General features: G+C 50.6%; 1 protein-coding gene across 4 annotated transcripts in view; it reads left to right on the top strand.

Annotated features, from left to right (window-relative positions):
* TEX264 (testis expressed 264, ER-phagy receptor) overlaps positions 1-15,167 on the top strand; it is a 59,158-nt gene that overhangs the window by 23,450 nt on the left and 20,541 nt on the right. For all 4 annotated transcript variants that reach the window (XM_007673113.3, XM_007673112.3, XM_007673114.4 and 1 more), the window contains exon 4: positions 42-263. In XM_007673113.3, the coding sequence (XP_007671303.1) occupies positions 42-263 (222 nt within the window). The remainder of the gene's footprint in view (positions 1-41; positions 264-15,167) is intronic.

The following is a 15,167-nucleotide window of genomic DNA, read 5'->3' as shown; positions in this document are numbered from 1 at the left end:
GTTCTTTCAATCTGATGTCCTGTGTTCTGCCCTTTCCCCAGGTTTCTCCGATGAAGTGCCGCTACGCAGTGGGCAGTATCCTGAGTGAAGGCGAGGAACCACCATCTGCAGAGCTTATATCCCTTTACCAGAAATTTGGCTTCAAGATATTTTCCTTCCCAGGCCCCAGCCATGTGGTGACAGCCATCTTTCCATATACCACTCCCCTGTCCATCCAGCTGGCCATCCATCGTGTTCTTCCTGCCCTAGAGGCCTACATCAAGGTAAGATACTGTGTGTCTGGCTGACTGCCCATCCATCCCTGGGCCAGTCAGTTTAGTGCCAGGCAGGAATGGAATGGGTATGCCTCTGCTTGCCTCTCCCTCCCGTAGTCGAGACTTGTAGATTTCTGGAAACTCTCCAGGTGCGACCCTGAGAGGTGGAGATTTGGCTGGACACAGGCAAATGGCAAATCTGATTGGACTCTAGCAGTATTAGGGTGATTTGGCAGCAGAGCTAGGATCCAGGGGTTCTGACTGACCTCAGTCAGTACTAGCCCCTTAACCTCTCTCGCCTTGATCCCTCCTGGCACCTTGCTTCATTGATCTCAGTTGAAGGAGTATGCAAAGAGTCTCCCAAAGGCATCCAAGAGGGTGCCTTTAGAAGGAAAAGGAGCCTGACTCCCCATGGCAGTTGTTGGAGCAGCCTCGTGCCCCCGAAGTTCTTTTGCATGAGGAGGTGGGGTTGATTTCTAACGGGCACGGCACAGTCAATGGGGATCATTTATAGCTGGTGCTTCTTTACTTTTTCCACTTGCAGTGCCCTGGTCCCACACACTTCTCTTCTAGGGAGCCTCTGCCACAGGGCAGTAGGCCTAGGTATGCAGGAGGTGAGCCGCCCCTTCCCTCCCATCCCTTCCAGATTGTCCCTAGAGAACTCAAACTCTTACCCTTGGGGAAAGCTGACTCGATCCTTGAGAAATGATCAGCCTGACAGAAAAGTAGATCCTGACCTTGGTCCTGCTGTGGCCGAGGGAGAGGGAGTTAAAAAACAGACAACAAACAAAAAATAAATAAATAAAATGCAAGAACATGAACCACTTCCCTGGGGCTGGGAAGAGCTCCAAGGGAATTACGGAGCTAATCTTTTCCAGCTCCCAGCTGAGTACAGGTGTATGCTCATCAATAGAATCAGTAGAATCAATCAGTAGAATTTATTGAGCCCGGACTGTGTGCAGAGTACTGGGCTAAGAGCTTGGGAGTGTACAATAGGGTAAGTAGGCATGATCCCAGCCCCAAGGAACTGACAACCTAAAGGGGGAAAAAAGACACTAAAATCAATTACAGGGAGGAGGAAGCAATAAGGTGATCCGTATGAACGTGATATCGGGAGTATCCAAGTGCTGAGGTGATGCTGAAGTGGCAGTTAGGGGGAGTAGAGAGTGGGGAGAGATGTTAATCAGGGAAGGCTTCCTGGAGAAGATTGACTTTCAGAAGGGCTAGATCCTCATTTGACTACAGAAGAGAAACTGAGGTAGGGAAGGCAAAGGAAGGGTGAGTCGGGAGTCCTGACTCCCTAAGCAGGTTTGTCAGTCCAGGATTTGTGCCTGAGAGTCCTTCTCTGTCAGTTAGACCAGGGTTTGGGGAGGCTGAGTGCAGAGTGCTTGGAGATCCATGATACTTTATTCCTTCCTCTGGGGATCTCTTTGGCCGGCCCGCCTGCCCCAAGTGCTGCATTGAGGGAATGAGATCCCTACCAATCCTGTCAAGGGAACCTGCTCAGGGCCTATTAAAACCTGTGACCCAGGAGCCTGTTATGTCCATATCCTTATGCGCTACCATTTCCCCTGTCTGCAATTTCTTTTGATGTCTGTCTCCCCCCTCTAGACTGTAAGCTCCTCGTGGGCAGGGATCCCATCTATCAACTCTCCCAGGTGCTCAGTACAGTGCTCTGCATTCGGTAAACATTCCATAAATCCCATTGATTGATTAGACCCAGCAGAGCACCATGGCTGTCAAGTGGACAGGAAGAGAAGGGGGTATTTTTTTAAGGTATCTGTTAAGGACTTACTACGTGCCAGGCACTGTGCTAAGTGCTGGGGTAGATACAAGATCATCAAGTTGGGCACAGTCACTGTCCCACAGGGGGCTCAGCCTTAATCCCCATTTAACAGGTGAGGTAACTGAGGCCCAGAGAAGTGAAGTGACTGGCCTAAGGTCACACAGCAGACAAGCGGTAGAGTCAGGATTAGAATCCAGGTCCTTCCTACTCCCAGGTCCGCTCTATCTACTAGGCCGTGCTCCTTCCCACGAGCCCCCCTCCCCCACCTCTGGGCCTGTCCTAAGAAAAGAAGCTGTTAGAAGAACTGCAGCTCCAGCTCCCTCTGTGCTCAAGCCCTCTGGCATGTTAGTCTGAAGGACAGAATCAAAGCAGCTGGAGTTAGGGAGGTGCAATTTGCATACGAACATATGTAAATCGGAACTTCTCTCCCTCCGGCCTCAGCAACAGGCAGAGCCCATGCTGAGCTATTAGGCGCTAAAAAGAGGCAGGAGGGCAGGAGGCCACTGGGTGGGCTCTCTCTGCCCACCCAGAAAGCCCTTCACTTCTCTGAATTCAATTCAATCCCTACTCTTCTAGGGACAGCAGGGGTGAAGGGCATGGCATCTGTAGCCTTCCCTCTATCCCTATTTTTTGGTCTTTCCTGGGACTTGACCCCTCTCCACCCAAGTTTCTATTTCCTCCTTCACTGAGGAGTGCTTGTTTCCCCTCTCAGCCTCTCGCACAAACTAGAGAGGCAGGTTGGGACTCCTCAACCTCCCCTTCATCGATTTCCACTGGGGGAATGTTGTAGTATCAATATTATTTATTGCATGCCTATTGTGCTAAAGCAACACATGAACTTCTGTCGAGTAAGTAGACTGATCCCTACCCTCAAGAAGCTTACAAATCAATCTAGTGTCAATTCAGTAAGGGAAGACAGACACCAAAATCATTTACAGATAGGAGGATGAAGAAAAAAGGTCTATATACAGGGAATTAGTGCTTATGCTCCTCCGTCCCCGGTCAGTCGGGTTGCTAATGAGCCGATGGAAACTGTTGCCAGTCAAAAGAGTATGTGTGACCGGGGAGAGCGGACCAGAGTGGGGTGGGGAAGCAGACATTTCTCCCCTGTGGGAGATGTTTGAAAGCTTTTTTTCAAACGAGTGACGTCAAAACCAGGGGAATTATCAAAGCTGCAGAGAGCTGGGAAATTCGAACAAAAGTGTCTAAAAATAAAAAGTTCCAAGAGCCGGAAAACGGCTTTGGTGGCTGGGTCATTTGCCGCCTTCCCCAAGTGACCGATTCCAAGGTAATTCTCGGTGCAACAAGGCGCCCGAACCCTCTCCCGTCCCACCTGGGGGCCTTGGGTCCGGCTCCTTGCGGAACCGGCTGCTCTACTCTGCTTTTTGGGGGCTCGGAGAGCCTCGGACTTCTCCAATTCACTTCTCTGAATTCTAGTCCTGGCTCTGCCACTTGTCTGCCGTGTGACCTTGGGCTAGTCACTTAACTTCTCTGAGCCTCAGTTAACTCATCTGTAAAATGGGAATTAAGACTGTAAGCCCCATGTAGGTCGTGAACTGTGTCCAACTTGATTATCTTGTATCTACCCCAGTGCCTAAAACAGTGTCTGGCACATAGTGTGCACTTAAATACCATACAGAAAAAAAATTGTCCCTGCCCTCAAAAATTTTACAATTTGGAGTTGGGGGAGGGAGGTAGACAGACACTTAAATTACAGAGGGGAGAAAGTAATAGAAGACTAAGTTAGGTACGTTAAGTGCTGAGGGGCGGGGGAGGCACTGACTACTTAAGTGCTTAGGTGGCTGACGGCTTCCCACAGGATGGGCTGAAGTGGCAATTGGGGGATATTAGGTGAAGGAATTGGAGATTTGTCGGGAGAAAAGGCTTCCTGGAGGAGATGTGATTGCAGGGAGACTTGTGGGTGGGAAGAGTAGTGGTCTGTCAGACATGAAGTGGGGGGAGTTCCAGGAAGCAGGGAAGGCGTGAGCAAGAGGTCAGCGGCCAGAAAGATGAGGCGTAGTGAGTCGGTTAGCTTGAGAGGAACGAAGAGTGTGAGCTGGAGTGTCGTGGACGAAGAAGGTGGATAGGTAGGAGGGAGAGAGCCGATCGATCGAGTTCCTTAAAGCCAATGGTCAGGAGTTTCTGCATGCGGCCCTTGGCTACGGCCGTGTCCCTCTCTATCTGGCACCTCTCATCAATCAGATAGGCTAGGGAGTGAGCAGAGAGAGAATAGGCAGATCTCTTCCCCCACCCCTCCAAAACTGGAAAGGAGAAACAAGAGCACTAATGAGGCTTATGGCACTTCTGAATCCTCCAGCCTCCAAGGCTAGCTACATTTAACACCGTGCGTGTGTGTGTTTCTGTAACCGTCTCCCTCTCTTCCCTGATCTAAAGCTGAGGATACAGATGAACTTCAAATGAAGTGACAGCAGCCAGCACAGTTTTCTATTTCAAAAGAGGCAAGGGAAGCCAGGAGCAGCTACGGTAATGGGTACTGGGGGAGGGGATGCGGCTTCTGCCCGGCTGCTCGGGAACCGGCCCACAGACCAGCAGCAGCTGCTCTGAGCCCGCTGGTTCCACTAGCCGAGAAAAACCGGGAAAGGACACGAGAAAGGGAACCGGGGAGGAGGGGAAGGGGACGCGCTTGCTGGAGTGCAAGGATTCAGAAGGGGAAGCAAATTCTTTAGCTGGCAGTCACCTCCCTGGATCTCATTTTCCAATAGATTGTTCCCGGGCCCTCCACCCTGGCCAGAAGTGGCTCTGTCAGTGGAAGGGAAAGGTAGAACTGAGGTGCCCCTGCAAAGAGTCCAGAAGCAAAGATTTTTTTAGGCCACGGCCCAGGACCTCCCCCGTCATGCCCTCCACCCTCTGAATACTGAGGAAAAGAGCCACAATTCCAAAAGGCCTGCACACTGCCATTTTAGTATGAATTCCTACCAATTGGTGCTGTAGCCCCAACTCCTGGGTTTTGTTGCTGATCCTGTCTCCCTCTGAGCCTGCTTCTTTTCTCCCCGGGATCAGGGTCTGTGGGCACCCAAGTCACAAAGGATACACCTCATATCTCCTCTGCCCTGCTGTCTGTTGGAGAATACGATCGATCAGTTGACTAGAGAATGACTTTGTGGTGCTGCTGTGTCAGGCCTGGGTGGGAAGTAATAATAATCATTGTGGTATTTGATAAGTGCTTACTATGTGCCAGACACTGTACTAAGCCCTGGGGTAGATACAAGATAATTGGGTTGGACACAGTCCCTGTCCCACATGGGGCTCACGGTCTTAATCCCCATTTTGCAGATGGGGAAACTGAGGCCCAGAGAAGTTACTTGTCCAGGGTCACTCAGCAGGCAAGTGGCAGAGCTTGGATTAGAACCCAGGTCCTTCTGACTCCCAGGCCTGTGCTCTAACCATTACTCCATGCTGCTGATCCCTAACGGAGGGGGGTCATCCTTGCCTGCTTGCTCAGCATTGCTGGTCAGCTGAAATGTTGTTCAGCTAGTAATAGGAATGGTATTTGAGTGTCCCTGTAGTGCAAAGCGTTGTGCTTACAAATAGTGAAATCAGAAGAAGTCATTGAATATTCAACTGGACACAGACACATACACACACATACGTACTAGAGGTGGCTGTTGGGCTGGTGGCTATTGGGAGGGCTGAGGTCTGGCGGATTTGCGGGAGAGGGAGTTCCAGGCCCAGGGGAGCAGTGTGAGGGAGGGGTATGATAAGAGACAAGCTTGGTGCTAGCTGGGGAATAGCGAGTGGAGAGCGTCATTTTGTAAAATGGAGAAAACTGGTGGGAGCGCCTTGAAACCTGTGGAAAGGAGTTGTGTTTGATGTGGAGGGAGCCGGGTGATAATTTTGAGGAGTTGGGGAGAGGCGAGTTATTTCAGGAAGATGATCCAGACAGTAGCATGGAGTATAGAGAGGCTGGAGGTAGGGAGGCCAGTGAAGAGGCTGATGCAGTGGTCTATAACTGTGAATGAGCTGAGCACAAGGGCTGTATCTTGTTTTCCTTGAGTTACTCTCCAAAGCACCCAGTACGGTACTCCATCCACAGTGGACCCTGGGAAAATACCTTTGACTGACCAAGTAGCCACCCACTCAAGCATCAGTTCTGTTGTGCCCATCCTTCTCCCCCTGCCCTTGGGTGTCTGCCCAGTGGAGTACATCTAGGGGATTTGGAATGGCTTTTGGATGTGTGTGGCGGAGGAGGGGTCTTTCCCAGGTAGAGTCATTGTCTTTGCACCGGATGCGGAGCCACTTGGACACTGGGAAAAAGGGGAAGTTTTCCTAGGTCCATCACCACCCTGAAGGGGACCCGTTGCAGCTGTCCTGACAGCAGATCTCATCCTCGTCTTACCTCCACCCTGGCTAAAATTCATTCCTGCAGTGTTGGAGAGGATGTACGTAGAGGCAGAGGGGCCTTAACCCGGCCCTGACTAGATTCCTGGAGTCGCCTGGCATCCCAGGTGGCTCTGAGCCGTGGATGCGATGGCTGACAACAAGGACCTGAAGCGGCGGAAAGCAAAAAGGCTCTCGGTGGCAGCTCTCAGATGTGCTTTGCCCATCACCTCCTCCCCCCAGCCCCGAGCTTGGGCCGCCACTGCCAAGCTTGTTAGGGGAAGCAGCAGCTGCAGAGGTCGCCAGAAGCAGCTGCTCTTATCCTGTCACCTGAACTCACCAGGCTTGATTCCTAGGCCTCCCATCAGCGGGGATTGTTCTGTCTCCTCCAAGCTTTTTTCTTATCTGACAGTACTGTCTTGCTAATTGGCTTTGCGTTCTCCTCTGGCCTGGTGTGGAGAAAGAGCCCTTAGCAAGCACACTCACCCAAGGCCAGGTAATGAGCCCCCTTGAGAGCACAAGTGCAAACCCCGAGCTGTGCGCAGCCACTTGGGAAAGAGAAAGGGGAGAGGGGGCAATCGTCCACACAGTGGCAGTCCCGGGACCTACTTCCACCCCACCCCTTCCCCTGGAGAGTCTGTCCTAACAGGGGCCCCGGTACGAAGTTGAAACACGTGGTCCAAGTAGGCATCAGAGCAGTGACTAAAATTCCCTAACTCCGGCCCGAGCGTTCTGACTGGATCGCAACAGGGTGCCTTGAGAGAATTCTGGTTTTTTGCCCACCATCTATTTAGAGGCCAATCTAATGTTAATAGGGATTGATTGCATTAGGGAGTTTGGAGCCGTAGCCCAGCCTACCGCAGGAACCCTGGCTGGAGCACATCCACCAAATGGACAGATCACTGTACGGGCTTTCTCCAACCCCCACAGCCCTGTCCTCCTTTCTCCCTGCCACCCCAGAGAGCCTCAAGGCAGATCCCAGAGTCCAAGAAGGCTTTTGGTGGAATGAGTCAGGGAGCACAAAGCCACCAACACCCCTGGGCAGCAGGTGGCTGTCGACCAGCACGCTTGACGATACCATCTCCCAGTGAAAAAAACAACAAAAAAAGAGCCCTGTCTGGACCAACTCAGACCGAAGCATTTGAATGCTACTTTGCTGCCTAATTGTGGCCAAACGAACTCCACTTGACCCTTGGTTCTGAGATGGCAGGGCAGATGGTGGAAAAAAAGACTAGTTTAGATGGCTAATATAGGGGACATTGTCCATTTTTTTCTATCTGACATTGCATTTGCCCCATGTGTCCCTGGCCTTTGTCTTGACCAGCTCTTCGGACCGCTGGGCTGCTCCCTGCAGCATCCGCCTGAGCCTTAGTCTTCAGTTGGCATCATCTGGCCTTCTCAACCAGCTGCTTTTCTTTCTCTTCCTGATTTTTCCCCTATTTTCCTTCTTTCCCAGCTGGAAAACTCCCCCCTTTGAGACTGAATGCCTCTGGGACTCTATGGATGTGGAAAGTCATTTCCTTCTAAGCTTCATCAGCTTGTCCTGTTGCTCCACTCTTATAAGTAGAGATGTCATCTCTTCTCTGAGTTGTTCATTTCCAGATCTAAAGGTGGCTTCCACTGCTTCCAATTCCAACTAAGAAGAAACTTGAGGAACTGTCATCTTGGCTCTGCTTAGTCTGAAAAAAACCTCTTGGGAACCTCCAAACTCCAAGAGCTGTCTGTCTAGCAGCTTCTCCACGAGAAGCAGGGGGGCCTAGTGGAAAGAACCCGGAACTGGGAGTCGGAGAACCTGGGTTCTAATCCCAGGTCTGCCGCCTGCCTGCTGTATGGCCTTGGGCACTTGGCTTCTGTGGGCCTCAGTGTCCTCATCTGTGAAATAGAAAATCAGTGCATGTTCTCCCTCTCCCTTAGAATGTGAGCCCCCTTTGGGATGGGGACCTGTGTCTAACCTGATAAGCGTGTGTCTACCCTGGCATTTAGTACAGCACTTGGCACCTAGCCAGCATCTAACGTACTAAAATTACTATTAGTGTCCCTAGATGAAGGAGGAACCCGATCCCTTTCAAAATATCGAACCCCTGGTACTCAAGCTCAGCTAAGGGAGCAAATCTAGGACGCTAATCTCTCATCCCAATTTTTCTAGCATCTCACTGATCTGGACTGAGTCGCTGCTGAGTTTGTAAGATGAGGAGAAAACTGAGCGGCTTCCCAGGGCAGTTGGGAGGAGTAGCAGCTCTTGAAAATACTAATAAAGACCTGCGAACTTCCTCTACTAAATGGTACCAGGAGACTTTAAGATCTTTGGCAGCTCCCACCTCCTCTTCAGCCTTTCTAGTAAGGCACACTGCTTCCATCCTGGTTTTCTGGCTCCTCCAAACCTGGCCAACACGCTCTCTCCCTATTCTGCATGGCCATCCAATTGATATTGTCCTAAATAATAGAAATACTAATTGGGGTTAGCGTGAAGCACGATTCTAAGCCCTGGGCTAGTTACAAGAGCATCAGGTTGGACACAGTTGGAATTGGCTCTTCAGCAGAGGTGTGGGGGTGTTGTTAATAGTGTTGCCGTGGTTATCCATAATTAGTAGTTATAATCATAATAATAGCAGCAACTCTTTACCAGGCAACGGTGGCTCTGAAAGCTGCCCCTGCAGCTGAGAGGTGAGAGCCTCCATTTCAACAGTGCTCTCACTGTGCAGCTAGGGAAATTCCTCTTCTGCTCTTCTCCTCTTCTGTATCTACTGACCGCTGTTGAGTGCAGGGGGTGATCTAGAAAAGTATAAGTGGCGATGGTTGCCTTCCAGGAGTTTACGGTCTAATAGGGAAGACAGACTGATGTAAACTGGCACGCGTTTAATGCTAGCCAAAAAAGCATGAGAGTAGTTTTTTTTAAAACCCCGGGAGATAATAGCAAAGAAACAGATGAGAGCGTAAGAGGAAATGACATATCTGGAAAGTTGGGGTGAGTAATTGAGGAATGCCTCTTGGAGGAGATTTTTTAGAAGGGCTTTGAAGGAAGCACAAGATGTGGTTTAGTGAGACGAAAGCGGGGGGCCGTGCAAGTGGAGGAAAAGATCAGTGGTGGGGGAGGGTCAAGAGTGAGGATCATTTAGGAGTTTGAACTTTGGAAGAGTGAAAGGTACGAGCTGGAACGAGGCTGAAGGAGACAGAGAGGTAAGCGGGAGACAGCTGGTGGAAAGCCTTGCTGATGTGGGTCAGGAATCTGTGTTTTCTGTGAGAACCAGGGGAGAGCCATGGGCCGTGGTTGAAGGGGGAAGGGAGGTATCCCAAATATTTTGGAAAGACGTGCAGCTGTAGACGCTTGTCTTGGCACCAGGTAGTAGGGGCAGTGCTGTAAAACATAATCTGTGCTGCCAGGCTAAAGGATATGGCAGAAGGGACCTGGAAGCTGGAGTCAGAGTGCACATCTGATCCCACCAGGAAACTCTTCCAACTCAACAGGCTAGATGCATTATCAGAGTCCTTTGAGACAAGTCATCCAGGAACTGCTGTATATTAATGATTGTGCTGTTGAGTTACTTGACAAGAAGACGGGCCGATGACTAGGAATCACTTGTATTTTCTCAGGCACTTAAGAAGTACAGTGGTTAGCACTCAAGTGCTTGAGAAAATACAACGGTAGCAAAGAGACGTGTTTCCTGCCCTTGAGGAGCTTAACAATTGAAGTGGGCAGGGGACAGGCCCGACAAAAATGATTTACAAATGGTAGAAGCGAGAAGAAGAAGAGGAAAGATATGTCAGGAAGTAGGGCAAATTCGTCAGGGCAAATAGCCAATGAAATAAATGAGATACATAGGTACGTGGTTGCTGAGGATAGGAGGTGAAGGAATACAGTTTGTAAGTGCTAGGGTAAGGTGGAGGCAACTGGGGTGTTGTGATGTAATTGTTCATTCAGTAGTATTTATTGAGCGCTTACCATGTGCAGAGCACTGTACTAAGTGCTTGGAATGTACAATTCAGCAACAGATAGAGACGATTCCTGCCCAGTGACGGGTTTACAGTCTAATCGGACTGTAATTGTGGAAGGTTTCCTTCTCCTGGAAACATTATCCAACCTTGGCTTCACTGACACTGTCCTCTCCCGGTTCTCCTCCTATCTCTCCGGCTGCTCGTTCTCAGTCTCTTTCACGGGATCCTCCTGTGCACACAATAAGCACTCAATAAATACGATTGATTGGTATGTTAGTCTGAAGATGGGAGAGGATGGAGGCAGGCAGGCCAATAAGGTGACATTTATAGACTACATGGAAAGTGATGCAGACTTATACCAGGATGGTGATTGGTTTGTGGTGAAGAGGAAGAAGTGAGCATAGAGCAGAATAGGAAACCAAGCCCCAAACAGGGAAAGTGGCTTACCTGAAGAATGAAATCCTCGCCATCGCCACTTGGCCCAGCGTTCCTTCCCGAGTAAGAGGTGCTGATGGAACTAGGTGAAATACAAGGTCCCTTTTCCCCTTCTCCTTCCCCCCTCCCCCCGCCCAGCGCCATCTCAAGCTCCCGCCCCTCTTAGATTGCCCACCTGTCCTCTCCCCCTGGCAATTCCTGCTCTCCTGGTTCCCACTCGCTTCACTTCACTGCTCCATCTGCGGCAAGCAGCTTTCCCCGCTGCTGGATAATCAATCAACAACTTTCCATCAGCCTGGGAGCAGGCTAGGAGGCTGAGCAGACCCAAGGTCCTTAGCTGGGAAGAATCATTTGAGCTTCTGTCTTTTAAAGGGCCGGTAAGGGAACCCATCCTGTTGGCCACTTTGACTGGAGGGCCCGTGGTTTTTTGGTTTGTTTTTTTTTTCTCCACAGTCTCCCCTTCTGAGTAGCCAAAGCTTCCCCTATTCTTTGGAGCAATAGTGGCTACCACAGAGCATTCCAACAGGAAGCTCAGAAGGCTCACGTCCATGGACAGGAGTCCTCTACCGGTCCCTGAAGATGACCTACTATGAAGGAAATTCTCCCCAAGAGGTGCTGCCTTCTAAGATTAACCCATCCCTGCAGCAGACTTGGCTTATGGTATTCTGCATTTAAGTCCATCTCAGCTCTCGCCTTTCCTCTCTTCTGGCAACTCCCTCCTTCCAGGACACCCCTCTGGGCTCATCCCAAATGCAGAATGGACTAGACCTGGGAGAGAAAAGGGAAGGAGAAGAATCGGGGGGGAATCTATCACGAGCCCCACCGGACCCCTGTGGGGATAGTGCGTGGACCATTTTCTAAGGGAAGCCATATCAGTCTTGAGCATTATCCAGAAATTGATAAGGATGGAGCAGCTGAGATGGGGCCTCATTCCTGGTGCCAAACCTAGGTTCTGGGCACTGTGCTCTTTTCCTTCAGCCTGGGCCGGACACTGGAGAGTCTGGGACCTGCACCCCCAGTGGAGAATGAGCCCCCAGAAAGGTGTGCTTCCCACTACCCCTTCTCATTCCCTTGCACCTAGCTCTCTTGGTTCCTGCAGCCCCCAGTACTCTGGTCCCAGGGAGGGAGCCAGGGCCCAGGGCAGCACCAGGGGAGCTAAACTGAGGTGTAAATTGCATGGCGGGCTGCCGGCGCTGAGGTGAAAATGAAAAACTCTCCCAGGTGGTTGGGCTGTGGCTCTGTACATGGCAGCTCCGCCTCTCTTTCCTTTGCGCCTGTGTGTCTCTCCCCCCCACCCCCGCCCCATCATTTATCTCTTTTCTCTTGCATCCTCAAACTTCTCCTCTGCTCTTCTCGCTGCCTTTGTCCTCCCCTCGGTCCGTCCTCTTCTCCTCTCCCCGCCTTTCACTCTCTGTCCGTTGCTTTTACAGATCCGATCTTGGCAGTGCCCCGACACTAGATTGCATCCACCATTCGCCACTGCAACCCTCAGTTGGGGCAGGGGTGGGTGCTCATTGTCCCAGTCAGTGCCCAGTTCCCTGCCAGAATTGGCCATCTCACGCCATTTCACATTAGCTCGGTCTGGCCTTCCTACCCAGCCGATGGGCAACCGAGGGCCAAGGCTCTTTGCCTGGGGGCCAGTGGCCTCTGGGAGTTGGGGAAGAAAGGAAAAGGTTGAGAGAAACTCCTGGATGGGACAACATTTTACATTTGTGCTTCTGCCTCTTGGCTGGGATACCTCAAAATAGTCTACCCATGCCACACAGTCTTATCCGGGAATCACCCTCTCACAGACATACTTGTGCTGTCCACGCATATTCACGTGCACGGGCATGCACGCGTGCAGATATAGACATGCAATGTGGATGTGGGTGGGTGGGAGTGGATATGAATCGATGTCTGTATGTATAATTAAAAATGAATATGCTCCACTTCACCCATACTGAAATGCCACCACCCCTGGGTGGGCTGCAACAGCTGTTTCTCAGTTGTACGGCAACACTGTCCAACAACTTGGACCACCGGGCTTTCCTGAGCCCTGGCCTGCTAGGCAGGAAGTAGTATGGACTGAGTCAGGGGAATGGAGAGACTAGAGCTGGACCACTTGGAAGTTGGAGTAGGGTTAACTGCCTTTCTGCAGATGGTTTCCTGGAGGTCGGTCGAAGAGGAGTCTGCAAAAGTTTCTCATCAGAAGACTCTGTCCCACTCCAATTCGGGGGGCGGAGGTGAAAGAAGAGGTAGCTGACCACTGGCTTTGAGGCTCTCAATCAGCTTTTTTTCTTTTTTTTATGGTATTTGTATGGCACTCTCTGTCTTGGGAATCAACTTTCTTCCCCCTCCACCCAGCTCCCACTCTTCACTCTTTCAAGCTCATCTTCTAACAATACCTTGCTCTCTACACTTCAGCTGCCACACCCCCGACCTGAAACCCCTTCCTCTCCCCTTAAAGTCCCACATCCTCCAAGAAGCCTTCCCCGACGAGCTCACAATAACCCAGTCACGTCAGTCCAGTGCCCTTAGCACTTTTATTCCCATCCTCGGCCCTCATGCACCTGTGCGGTTTTATCTGCGCGGTTTTAGAAGCAGCATGGCTTAGTGGAAAGGGCACGGGCTTGGGAGTCAGAGGTTGTGGGTTCTAATCCCGGTTCTGCTACTTGTCAGCTGTGTGACTTTGGGCAAGTCACTTAACTTCTCTGTGCCTCAGTTACCTCATCTGTAAAATGGGGATTAAGACTGTGAGCCCCACATGGGACAACCTGATTACCTTGTAACTACCCCAGTGCTTAGAACGGTGCTTGGCACAGAGTAAGCGCTTAACAAATACCATCATCATCATCTCTGTGTATTTCACATACATATTTATTTGTTCAGCTGTTTCATCCTGATATGTTTGTCTGCCTTCCTGCTTCATCCTATTTTCTCCTCCAGCTTTCACTCTTGAGGGTAGGGAACAGGTGTCGTGCTGCTTTTGGGCTCTCCCAAGCACTTGAGTACAGTGCCTAGCACTCAGAAGGCATTCAGTAACTACTACTGATTGATAGCTGTCTCCCTGTGGGATTGGGGGAGGAAAGCCCCCCATTTCCAAGACTTTCCCGAAGGGTCCAAACTCCCCAGGAAGGTGGAGAAGTATAGTCTTCTGTCCCCATGCCCTGCCTGGGACCTCTGCTGATCATCACCAGCAGTGCTTATTTCCAGAGTATGGTTCCAGGTGAATGGAAAGGGAATGAAGGGGAGAAAAGGGAGTGACATCCCTCATTATTATTACTAGGGTATCTGTTAGGCGCTTACTATGTGTAGTACTGTAGTAAGCTCTAGGGCAGATACAAGATAATCAGGTCGGACACAGTCCCTGTCCTATATGGGGCTCACAGTCTAAGTAGGAGGGAGAGCAGGCATTGAATTTCCATTTTACACATGAGGAAAATGAGGCACAGAGATGCTAAGTGGCTTGCCCAAGGTCACCCAGTAGGCAACTGATCGAGCTGGGGTTAGAACCCAAGTTCTCTCTCTCCCGGGCCCCTCTCCACTAGGCCACACTCTAGAGACGGGCAACAGATATGACCAAAGACACTCTCAGATGCAACTCAAACTAGTAATAGCAGTATCTAAGGCTAGATGTGGCAGACACTTATCAGCTTTTATAATTATAATACTCAGATTTAATTACCTGATACTAATTCTAAACATTGCTCCATATTTCCTTGCATGCCTAGGAACATTCAAGTACTTGATGCTTCAAAGTTCTGCTACCCGTTTTGCCACTCTAGAATTCATCTTTAGTATCTAATCCGGGCTCCCTGAAAGCACCCAAGGCAGTGGACTTCTTGGGAGGTGGCTGTGTGTGTTTTTGGTTTTTTGTTTGCTTTGGGGTTTGTTTGTTTTCAATGGTATTTGTTAAGCATTTACTATGTGCCAGGCACCGTACTAAGCGTTCTCAGTCTCAGCCCTCCCCCACTGGCTGATTTTGGAATGAGGATACTTGCCTCAGATTCCCCGTGCCAGGTGGGACAAGGGCTTTCCCTTTTCTGGCTACAGGAATTTGGTACCAGGCCACTGAAGACCAAGACCCAAAAACAATTCCTCCCCTCCCCACTCTGGGAGAGACTCGTCAGAGAACGCCCCCACCTGATCCTTTCTTGCATCGGGTCCTGCAGACAAGCGTGGTAACTCCCTTGAACCCCTAGTGAGAAAAGACCCCAGCCTTGCACCGTCTCTTACATGGGAAGAGTATTTTCTGTCTCGCTCTTCCCAGTCCTCTTCTCCTCCAGCTTCACATCTGCCCTGGAGCTGAGGGAAGGAAGTGGAGAGGAAAGATTTGGTGCCATTTCCCACATTCAGAAGGGCAAGCAGGACTAGCCCAGGGCCACTGCCTTGGGCCCTAGGGAAGTATGTTGGCGGAAACTCAGTAGTCGTCACCTCCT

This window comes from Ornithorhynchus anatinus, chromosome X2, assembly GCF_004115215.2.
Source record: "Ornithorhynchus anatinus isolate Pmale09 chromosome X2, mOrnAna1.pri.v4, whole genome shotgun sequence".
Taxonomy (NCBI): Eukaryota; Metazoa; Chordata; class Mammalia; order Monotremata; family Ornithorhynchidae; genus Ornithorhynchus; species Ornithorhynchus anatinus.
The sequence above is the reverse complement of the archived record's forward strand: the minus strand, read 5'-3'. Positions and strand labels throughout refer to the sequence as shown.